This window comes from Lolium perenne, chromosome 4 (genome assembly GCF_019359855.2).
Source record: "Lolium perenne isolate Kyuss_39 chromosome 4, Kyuss_2.0, whole genome shotgun sequence".
Taxonomy (NCBI): domain Eukaryota; kingdom Viridiplantae; phylum Streptophyta; class Magnoliopsida; order Poales; family Poaceae; genus Lolium; species Lolium perenne.
The window spans coordinates 196204515-196216196 of record NC_067247.2 but is presented as its reverse complement, the minus strand read 5'-3'; the positions used below and the strand labels follow the sequence as shown (position 1 = coordinate 196216196).

The 11682-nt window shown below is 41.3% G+C and overlaps 1 protein-coding gene across 1 annotated transcript; it reads left to right on the top strand.

Annotated features, from left to right (window-relative positions):
• Window positions 1-423: 423 nt before the first annotated feature.
• Window positions 424-11202, top strand: LOC127295245 (uncharacterized). The gene is made up of 9 exons (XM_051325157.2): window positions 424-448; window positions 3270-3379; window positions 3493-3556; window positions 3650-4457; window positions 5202-5259; window positions 5340-5458; window positions 6336-6426; window positions 9720-9767; window positions 10636-11202. The coding sequence occupies exons 3-9, from the start codon at window positions 3493-3495 to the stop codon at window positions 10675-10677; spliced, it is 1230 nt and encodes a 409-aa protein (XP_051181117.1). The 5' UTR covers window positions 424-448; window positions 3270-3379; the 3' UTR covers window positions 10678-11202.
• The last annotated feature ends 480 nt before the right edge of the window (window positions 11203-11682 follow it).

The window sequence follows — 11682 nt, the reverse complement described above, 5'->3', positions numbered from 1 at the left end:
TAAACTTGGGATCTTTTACTTGTGGTAATATACAAAACCTACTATTTCCCCTTTTCTTAGGCACATTCGAGTCCGACCCAAACCCAACAAGAGCGCAGGCCTGTTCGAACTGCTAAAAAAGCATCCCCCCGCATCCTCCGCCCGCCGCCGCGGCGTAGCCCGCCGTTCATCCCCGCCCTCCTCCGCCAACGCACTGGTCTCTGCCGCCGACATCGCCCTCTGCCGAAACCACCAAGAGGGCCAGCTCCTCCGACGCCTGGTATCTTTCCCCTCCCCGCCATCGCCCTTTTCGCCCGCGCCCGCGCACGCGCCTCCAGCCTCCTTCCGCATCCAAGGAACTCTCTGCTCGCCCTCGTCGTGGTTATCCTGATCACTTCTGCGGCTCTACTGGTATTGGACTGGCGTGGAGCGGAGATCAATCAATACTTGGGGTTCGTTTCTTTCGCTGGTAAGGAACCCTAACTTGCTTTGATGGATTTTCTGGCTTTATGGGAACCTTTAATTTTTTTACCAAGAATTTTCCCTTTATATCTCGATTAGTTAGTTTAGTAGTGGTATGGATTGTTGAGGCCTAGCAGCTATGAGCCATCTCATGGTAGTTAAACTGTTGTTCTTCATTCTTAGAAATTAGGGGAGAAGAGGAATGTTGCGCCGCTGCAGAGGTAGATGGTTTTGCGGCAAGAGAGTTCACGATTTATGTGTTCATAAGTTATAGCACATCGCTAGACTTTCTTTTTGCCGCTGGTTGTTAGAACGCGGATGCCGTCCTCTAACTGGTGGCAGGTTCATGACGTTATCCTATGTAGATGGATGGACGGTAGGCAGCGAAAATGAAAATTCCGATCAAATGTTGCTTTGGGCGGGTGGGACGAGGTAGGGTAAGTGGCAGCTACCGGTAGCAGGCGGTGGAATGGAGGACAGGGGTTCGACATATGCATCGGCGGACCCAGAAGTTTCTAGAAGCCTGGGAAAACATGCCTACCATGAATTTTTTTTGCCAAAAAGCTATAAAAAGGTCATGTGTTATAAGGCGTCGTGCTGCCGGCAAGCCCGGGCGGCCACCCGGGCAACAGGGATGGTGGATCCGCCACTGGACATATGCACTTGTAATATGCCTCACCAGTAATTTTTCAGAGGTGGTAGCATCCACTCTTGTCCCTTTTGAAGTCTAAGGCTCTTTCGGCAATACTTTATGGGTTACATCTGCAGTAACTTTATGGAGTAGGCTAGATATGAAACCCAACAGAAACAATAAGGAAACCAAACGAGAAGGAGAAAAAGTAAACAGGAAACGAGTAAACCACAAATGAGTCGCTGATATCCATGCATGCCTATCAAGAGTCAAATCTTCCAATCCCTCAAGTCTCTTTTTACCGCCTCCACCGATGTCAACTTTGGTCATCCTCTGCCCCCCCCCCCCCCCCCCCCCTTAGTATTTTCCATACTCTTTGGAATAGAGGAGGGTTGTGATAGGCTTGGCGAGCCAGTGTAAAAATAGCCATTCCTATGGATATGAAACTCAATACAAATTTAAGGGTTACATCTAATATGGTATTGTTATTCATAATTAAGAGAAGTTTAGCATCATAGCAATTTTGGATTTTGTTATAGGAGATTAAATTCGAGAAAATGCAATTCATGGTAAAATATGCATTGGAGGATGAAGTGGCCTAATAAAGGGAATAATACCCATCTGGTATTGTTGATAATTTCATAGTAGCAGTGTCTTCTCAGAGAATGTGAATAAGAAATTACAGAATATACTTAGGAAATTCAAATTAAATAGCTTAGAGGTTACACATAACTGTGTATGGGCAGGCGACTTGTTTACTTGGTCCTGATTATTTCAATTGAGTACATGGCATGCATTCACTTGCGGCATCTTAATTATATTTGTCTAATAGAAGATAAGTGAACAATATACCATGTCGTTATCTTGGACTATTGATTCTTTCAAGTTTTACATCAAAACCAATTGGATATGTTTTAATATCGATGAACCATTTAGCTCAAGAAATTGTGGACCCAAAAAAGCACAATCATAAATGTTACCTCAAGTTTATTATTGTTTTGATTTTCCAATGCTTCGATGCTATCAAATATGTCAAACCCATTGCAGCTGTTGTTTTTCCTGCAATAATTTTTAATGATCTGTTGACACCTTTGTTGGTTTTAGTGCCCTACTGGGTATGAGGTAAGTTTCCGCTACACAATAAATGCTTCATTGACAATGTGAGATCTGGGATCTACTTTACCCATATATTTTGTTTTTAATTCTGGGTTTATTTCTTGTTGTGATTTTTTCAAATAATCATGTTGCGCTAGGCTCTTCGCACCATACTTCTACCTCACTTATGGATCTACTGCCACTTCTCTCTTAAGTGCCAACCGCAGTATTCTGAATCGGAGTTAGATGATTGGAGGTAGAAACATAGATAAGAATTGGGGGGATGGGGGTGGGGTGAATTATAGGGTTTAATTTATATCTGCTTCGTGCGTGGGTGGCTGGTTTATGTTCATCACTTCATGCCATTACCCTAGATGTGCACGACTATAATTGAACCCTGAAATCGGTCTAAATTACATCAGGATGGCACAAAACTTAGTATTTGAACTCAATTGGTTGACTTTGCACTCCTGTGTAAAAGCCCCCACCTTAGCCCGACTTCCCGAGCCTCGCTTGCCGATGCTGCCAATCTATTGTCTGGTGTTTAGTGGTGTCTGTACCAAGGTTGTACGTGTTAACCCACAGTAATTACTTACCATCCTAGAACCAGTAATAGTAGTTGGTCAAGTCATTAATATGTAATACTATATGCTTGCGTGGATTTTAATTGGGAGGAGGGATTTGGGATGGCAGTAATCCGCATCTACCCTACTATGTAATGTATCCAAATTGCATGATTTGATGGGGACGCTCAAAGTAATCTTCATTGATTGGACTTTGTTGCTGGCATAGGTCCCTGTATTCATCGGCTCCTTGATTTGCTTGTGATAATGTGTAGCTTGTGCTATATAATCTTTCTGAACTTTTGGCAAAGTTACTAAAGCCCGTGAATACAAACATCATTGTGTTTCTTCACACTTTCAGAAAAGGTGTCATTGGAAGAATCATTAAAAAGCCGTTTGGTATATTGTACTTGTTACTTGTCTGCATGTTTCACACCTTTGCTAGTAAAGTTCGATCTTATATGCTGTGGTTCTGCTTTCTGGACCTCACTCAATGAGTTGTGACCTCACCAGTTCTTATTTGAATTATTTATGTCCAGGAACTTATTCACTGCCTCGTAAAAGAAGGAACTTATTTGCTGGAATTGGAGGATGGGGTTACTACATTAAGTTTGAGGGTCAGCTTATTAAGCATACTTGCAATAGACCGGTATAATCTCATGACTTCTTATATATGAGTACTTAAGTATGAATCTTCTTAATTCCAGTGTAGATGTCTTTGTCATCTGAATATATGTGGCGTCTGGTTATATTTGGTAACAGATGACTCCAAAATGGAGCGAGTGCCCTTCAAATAGTTACAGAGAAGAATCTTTGCATGAAAATGGTGAGTGAGGTTTACACTTAACACAGGCACCCTCTTCGTCCACAAGTTATGTTTGTTTACCGGCTGTTAACACAATGTGCGCACTATCTGCAGAAAATAAGGATGGCAATGTTTATAAAAGGAGAAAGATGGATAAAGATTCAAATGCTCTTGTAGCAGATGAAGAAGTTAAAGAAATGGCAACTAAAAGTTGCACTACCGCTGAAGATCACTCTTCCTTACTGCGCCCTGCTAATCCCTCAGATCCAACATTCTCAATTGTGACAGCAGGTAAGATAGACCCTGTCCTTGAGATTGAAGAGCCTGCTGGAGTTTCTTTGGAGCCAAATTCTGGTGTGAACAAGACATGTTCAGTGTCAAGTATGCTGCCATCTTCCGTGATGCTAGACAAAAATGCTGCTGCTGAATGTTCCTCATCATATATGAGCCCTATAGAACTGATAACAGAGATCACATCAGCAAGGGATCTATGCATTGCCATATTGAGAAAAGATGGGCTTCTCACCGAGTCACGAACTAGAATCACTTTAGAGGAATCGGCTGATTGTAATGCCAACTGTTTGCTGGCATGCAATACTTGTGGGAGCTTGGATGATCCACTAAAGATGCTTATATGTGATTCCTGTGAAGCAGCATTCCATTTGTCTTGTTGCATCCCTTGTATTAAGGAGGTACCAGTTGGTGAATGGTATTGCCCCCCATGCTTCAGGAAGAAACCTAAGAGTCTTTATGGTAAACTGTCAGAGGGAAAGGTGAAGTCTTCCGGGAATATGGAGCAAAGGCCTCATGGCATGAGTCATATAGAGTACATGTTCAAAGATGCTGAACCATATGTTTCTGGGGTTCGAATTGATAGAGATCTCCAAGCAGAAGTGCCAGAATGGTCTGGCCCCATTTTCAGGTGTGTTGCCATAGTTGCTAGTAGTTCTAACATTCACATTAGTTAGGAATGGTGACATGTAAATTTTGGTAGAATAAATTTAAGTACCTGAAAATATAAGCGACTATCATATTTTGTGCACTCATCATAATCTTTGTAAGATATGCTCTTTATAATCCTTGAATCAAATTCATAGCCGAATCATCTTCTTAGATATTAATTAACCTTTAAATCGTGCATGTGCCCAAGTACTTATTTTCATATATTCTAGTCGAGTGGTAATGGTACTAAGCTACTACTTTACTTACCATTGGATATGATTTTTTTTTTTTTTTTTTTTGCAAAGTCTGATGATTGCAGAATAGTTACATGCAACGCTTATGCTTGATTGTTATCTGTTGAGTAATTTAGAAATTAAGATTTTCATAGAATGGAAGATCTATACGTGCAGGGAACAGAGTAAATTTTAAAAATCCAAAAAAGAAACTAAAGGGTTTGAGAGCAAAGTTGCCTGCAGTCATGACAGGTTGGTTAGGAATATAGTGCGATCAGATGGCTTTGTGTTGCCAAACATATGGTACCGTCTACCCTAGTTCTGAACTAGTATCTACTCTATTCAATGTTTTTAGTGTTGGTGTAGTTCAGTGAATAAATTTTGCTGAGAACTCATAATGTGTTATCTTGTTGTATGAGTATCCCCGACTTAGTTTTGTTTACATTCTTAATACTATTCTCATGTTTATTCTCCTTTGTTTCGTGTAGTAGCGATGGTTATTTTGAAGCGCCCTCTGAAATTTATCCTGCTGAAGTCAAGAAATTGAATGTAAGATTTGTGCTTTACTGCTTTTGAGTTACTAGTACTTCCTGCATGAAGTTTCTTAAGCTAGTTTCTTGCTTGCATAGTGGTGTTCAATGAATAACCACATCAGATCTTCAAGTTCAACTGGTAATTGGATACAATGCCGTGAGATCTTGAGCACAAGAGATTCTAACAAGCCAGTAATCTGTGGCAAGTGGAGAAGGTAAACAACTTTCACTATTATAACTTTCAGTTTTATTTCAGTAGGTATTTATAAGAACTTTAATTTTACAACTCAATTAGTGAAAATATTAAAATATTAAATTCCTATGTCAGCCTCTCTTGTCTGAGTCACTACATGTTAGTCTAGTTATGGTTCCTTTTCTGTACAAGGTCCCTAAGCAGTTTTTTGAGTGTGGAAGCTACAACTATCTTTTCCATCCTATTTCAAGGTGGTTGGCTTTGGTCCCCACTGGGCTAGGTATAGGAGCTTGTCTGAACTATGAACTAGTGCCACTTGCTTGATTTTGGCCTGATGCAGCACAGAGAGTGACATTTAAACACGAGATTTGGAAACCGTCTTATAGCCTACATAAGATTTGATAGAAATAGGCGTTGGATCTTCTGAGAATGTTGCAGAAAGTTGGTGGTTGTGAGACAATGTTTGATGACTCGTCGTATTTCGGCAGAAGCCTACATCTCCGGGAGCCCTTGCTCAGGTCTTCCTCCCTGCTGTATGGCATAATACAAGCACAATGAGTCGATGAAGAAACTCACAGAGGTTCTGATGACCCGCCATGGTTGGTCTATCCGCTTCTCGCATGGTTGCGCAGACCGCCCGTCTTGTGATCTTGTGTCTAAAATCTGAACCTGCGTGTTTCATCTAGTCTATTTTTGTTACCACGTGGTACCTTTATATATTTGGCCTGAGTTACAAGTGTTCGACTCTAACACCTAACCCTCTGCTAATGCTAAGTCCAACTGTAACCCTGTACACAAATCCGACACAAATTCCAACAAGTTTCTCTGTCCCTTGTTCATATCTTATGTATCTTTGGAGGTATCTCATACAGATTTCTTTCCATGGGATTCTCCTATAGGGCTCCCTTATATGTTGTTCAGACAGATAAATGGGATTGTTCTTGCTGTCTTCCTTGGGATCCAGCCCATGCTGATTGTGCTGTTCCACAGGTAATTCCTTCTCGATTTCTTAATGTACTGTAAAGCATCTTAATGCTTATTGGCAGCTATGAGTACTGGTGGTAGAAGGCCCTATGAGAAGTCTTGCACCTACTTCTAGCATGCCGCCTTTTAATTACCACGACGTAATATTTTCATAATATTTCAAAGCGGTTACTGCACATTGTTATTTTAGTTTTTAGAACATGTAAGAAACTAAGATAATATGTACAAACGAATATTACTCTTGATTCCTGTACCTAACCCAGTCATTTATCATCAATTCTGTACTTGTATATATCCAGAGTTAGAGATGTACTTATTTTATATGCATGGGTTCCAAGAAAGCATAAAACTGTATTGTGGCATAAACGTCTTACAATCAGGAATGAAGGTAGTAGCATATAATGGGTAGTTGAATGATTGAAAGTATCTTTAGAAGAACAACTTTGAGGTCTTAGTTTTTAAGTGTATATAGTGTTTTAGGTTTGTGATATTTATAATTACTAGCAAAAGTGCCCGTGCGTTGCAACGGGTTTAAAATAAAATTAAACATCTTAGGTTTAAAATATATCCCAATTTATTGGCCCAAACACCCACATGTGCTCCTGTGTTGTATTGGGAGAAAAAATCCACATCTCAAAGATGAACAAAGTAAGTTATTGATGGTACAACCGTGTCATAGAAATCAGCTAGCTTCACCGTGTCCACATCGTGCTCACGATCAGGTGCGTGGTCACTACGTCCTGAAGTTCAAAGATTCATAATTGGACGCACAGAAATCTCCGATTGTTTTTTAGAAAAGTGAATGACATACTTTGCCGTGAAGTTCAAAGATTCATGCATGGCATAGTAACATGGGCCAAAACCTTAAGGATTAAACATGTTTGGGGAAACATTAAAAGAAGAACCTTGTAAGGATTAAAAATGTTTGAGGAAACACTAAAACAAATTGTTTGTGGGTGTTCTGAAGTTGTCTTTTCAAATCATATGATTCTAATTTCAGCTGATACAGGCGGAGCTCCACGAAGAAACATTTTGACAGTAAGATATTAACTAATTTTCCTCACAAACATGATAAGTCTCTAAGCCGCTAGTGCCCAATTCCCAATCTCCAAATCTCATGACTCCACGTGAGGAAATTGAAGAATTAAAGAAAGGGGATGAGCAGGGAGGAGGAGAAGATTTCCAGTTCTGCTTCCGTTTTAGATTCTGTGGCTCCATCTTAAGGCCAGCGTCCGCGCCACCTCTTTTCGTGGACACTACAAATCAGAGCACAATTGATTAATTTGTCCCTGAGATGAACGACATGCTGTAACAGGAGTGCAACACAGTAGGTGCAGAGGCAGTCATAGTTGTAGCCATCCCTGAACTTGTCTCTGGCACTGCTTTTATGCCTATTATCCACGAGGAGTAACTACGCCACAGGGGCCATGGCGGCCGGTAGCTCAGCACCGGCACAGGCATGGTCCGTTCACTCAATTGGCTGCAGCTCACAACGCGCAAGTCGGCGTTGGTTGACTCAGCTCGTCGCCGAGCTGAGAGGCACCGCAGATGGCCAGGTCCAGCGTGATCCGCGCATACAGTTTCCGGAGGCCGGGTCCAGTGTGATCCGCCCAGCCTTGCTGCATGCTCGCAGGTGTCCAGCCAACCGGAGGCGACTGGTGTGCTAGTTCTCCGTGGAGGAACAACCTCAGTACGACATGCCATCCACCACATGATCCCCTGTATCATCTCTGTCAAAAACCATGTTGCGGCTCGACCGCCGCCTGCTGCGCTGCCTCGCCACTGGTTCCTACACACGAACACGCCGACGGAGCAAGCGCGTCAGCCACCTCTAGCTCTTCCTAACTATCCAATCTATGTTGTCGCTCGTCTGTCCCCTGCTGGCTGCTGCGTAGCATGATGTTGAAGCTCTGCCTAATGTGATGCGTAACCTGATGTTGAAGCTCTGCCTGATGTGCGTCTGACCTTGAAGCACCCGGCGGCATTAGTTCGCGAGGAGCAGCATGCGTGACGGGCGAAGGACAAAGAAACCAGGGGGCAGGAGCCATAGGCACTCGTGAGTCCTGACCTTGCCGCCGGGTAGCACAGGATCGCCGATCTCCCCGCCGAGATCGCTTCGTGAATCGTGATGCGATGTCCTGGATAGGTGCCGCCGCCAAGCGAGATCGCTTCCTGATGCACCTGGATAGGTGCTGCCGCCAAGCGAGATCGCTTCCTGATGCCATGCCCTAGCTATGTCGATTGTATATATATAGGGAATCAAGAAAACGTGGCCGATGCAAAAACCTAAACCGACCTTCACGACCGCGTAGCACAGCGATCGGTCGACCTAAACACCGAACGGTAGAAATCAAACGTACACACGACGGAAACCTTGTGGCCAGACAGAGCCATACAGAGCCAGCACGGCTGAGAAGGAACGGACGGAGAACAGGTAGAGAAAACAAACCGGTATCATGGCATTATGTTGTATTATGCGTTTTGGTGGGAGGGCAAAACGGTCCGAAAAAAAGCGTTGACGAAACTTTTTGGCAGAAACCTTAGCTCCTTTATTATTAGGTATAGATTATTTAATTCATGCAAATTACTTCCACACAGAAAATTGTACTTCTGTAGTTCCGTTGTATTTTTTGTAACGGTATATCAGTATATTGTTAGAAGGTACACTACTTTTTCAAGGATGCTCTAGCATCTGCCTTGTTCTTAAACACACTATACAGTGCCTTTTCTCCTCAGTAACCTAGAGCAAAACAGGCTGCAGCCTTAAGTTTAGAACCCAGTTTTGGTGCTAATATTAAAGCAGATTACCATGGTTCCACTATTTTCATGCCTGCCATTGTTGAACAACATTTACAGCCCAACATATATTTTCTTGTTGCTAAACAAATTGAAGTATTTATGCATAAATTAAGCACTCTCTGTATTTACCTCTGTTAATAGATCTAAACACTGTTTGGATTAAGTATCCTTATTTTCTGTTCTTGGAAAAAAAATCTCTGCATTTAGCTGGAATTAGTAAAGGGTGGACTCTCTGTAATAGTTTCCAAATTTCGTCAATAATCTAGTGCTTTGAATATACAATGAGTTTGAAGAACTGAATGAGTAGCACCGGAGTTATAAAATGTATAACAGATAGCTCAGGAATTCCTGCTGGTATCTGATCATCTACTAGTACCCCAAATCTTTGGTTTGGTCAGCCTATTTTGTGTCCTGTAATAGTGTAATGCTGTAGACTACATAGTAGACAAATGTTTCTAAATGATGCCTTTTAATTTCCTGAAATATTATTTTTTATGCAGGAATTGGATACAGATGAGGTTTTAAAGCAGCTGAAGTTTGTAAATATGGTAAAATTTCGACCCTATAAGTTAGTGCATTTCATATAATTTTACTAGTGATTCCCAAAACTCCTTTTCCCTGTTTGGCACAAGTCTATGAAAAATAGAAATGAGGCCAGGAAGTGTTCAATTGTGTGTCTATGACTGACCAGCCTACGTTAGGTATGTTGAAGTAAGGTTTAGAATGATCTATCAAAACGGTTTTGGAGAAGTCCTGTGCATATCTCCCACTAAATGGATGAGCCTCAGACTTATATGTGTGCATCACCGGTTTGTACTTGTTGGGGCCAACCCAGACTTGCACACCCCTCGCCTATATCATAAATCAATGAACCTCTTGTTAGAGCAGGGTACTAGTGGAGAGTGTAGTTAGAAATTAGAATCACAATTGGTCCAGCTCTAGCATGCCTATGCATAACGTGTTCTGGCTGAAGTTTCTTATTTATGTTCTTGTGTTATTCTATGGTAGATTCTCGTGGTTTTTTGGTAGATTCTTCCAGTTAGATGACATGTTTACCATAGTAGAAAAGCTCTCTAGAAAAATCTTATGACCCTTAGTGACCAAAGTAGATAGCCCCATGTATGTAACTAGTCTCTAATGGTATAGACGTTATATTTTGGTTTAGGGTGTTAGGCTTTTTTTTGGGTTTAGAATTTTTTTTAATTTATATCCGAAGACATGCAATGTAATTATGTAAATTTTGAATTTTACCTACACCATTGGTGAATTGAAAATTTGTTGTCTAAACATATTATCTAAAGAAACTAGCAGGCCAAACATAAACTATGTAATGTATATATCTTAAGATTAAATTATGTAGTGACCCCATTGTTTGAATTGGAACTGACATGTTCTCTCCCTTGTCAATATATTCAGGTGAAGAGTAGGCTGGCTGACCGTAATCACAAGCTTGCTTAAATGTGGGGATGGCACAATCATGGAATTCCCAACAAAGGGTTATTGTGCTCCATTTCATGATGACATGTAGTGAGCCATCTGTTGTAGCTTCTTTATTTAATTGAAAATGGTCATCCTCTCCCCTTAAAATTGGCATCATAGTTTTGGATCCAAAAGAGTTGTGCAACATAGGGTTTGTTCAGGCAGTTTTTGAAGCAGCTTGCCGCTACTGATTTTAGCTGTTCGCTGCCAAACAATCTGCACCCAGTTTTGTTCGATGTAACTTTTGGATGAGCGGAGGGAACTAAACCAGCGCTATAGATGTCAGTTTTGGCTATGATTGTTATTTAATGGATTTGACTTGAGGGTTGTATCTTAAGAGGGGACCAAGTTGGATCCCATTTTGTAATGCGTGTCAGTCATGTGCTTGTAGAATCTGTAGATATTGGAGTTCTTCGATGGCCCCAAAGAACTGACATTTGAATCTTCCGTGGCCATTTTCCATAGAAAGGAAATAAGCAAACACCAGATTCTGCATTGGATATATATGCAATTTTTTTATAGATATTTCCTACTCCCTCCATCCCATAAAGATGTAAGACAGGACATCTTCATGGGGACGGAGGGAGTACTATAGTTGTGGAATTATTATTTTCCCTTTTCATTTCATTTTTTGTATGATGATTATTAGCGGCAATATAGGAAGACTCTTGCATCCGGTAGATCCAGCTTTTAGTTGTTTGATTGCATACATTGCTGCAAGCTATATATAGCCGGAGCCGTTGGAGATGTCTAAATCTGCCGTTTCTTGAGGTAATAAATCTGATCATGCAAATACCTGGTGCAAATGTGTATAATACAGCTGGTTGAAGATTGGGATGAGGTAGTCGAGAAACTCGTCCGGCAGTGAAAAGTTGGTCCTAATCGGCTAGGTGCTTACACCTGACGCTGTTTTTCTAATGAAAAATCCGTCGAAGTTAACACAAATCTTCCTAATTGACGGCACAACACATCGGGCAGTAATGT

Bases quoted from the DNA above. Each gene is read 5' to 3' on its own strand.
- LOC127295245 (XM_051325157.2), top strand. From the start codon at position 3,493: ATGACTCCAAAATGGAGCGAGTGCCCTTCAAATAGTTACAGAGAAGAA. The intron at 6,427-9,719 runs GTAATTCCTTCT...TTTTTTATGCAG, and splicing joins CTGATTGTGCTGTTCCACAG to GAATTGGATACAGATGAGGT. The intron at 9,768-10,635 runs GTAAAATTTCGA...CAATATATTCAG, and splicing joins AGCTGAAGTTTGTAAATATG to GTGAAGAGTAGGCTGGCTGA.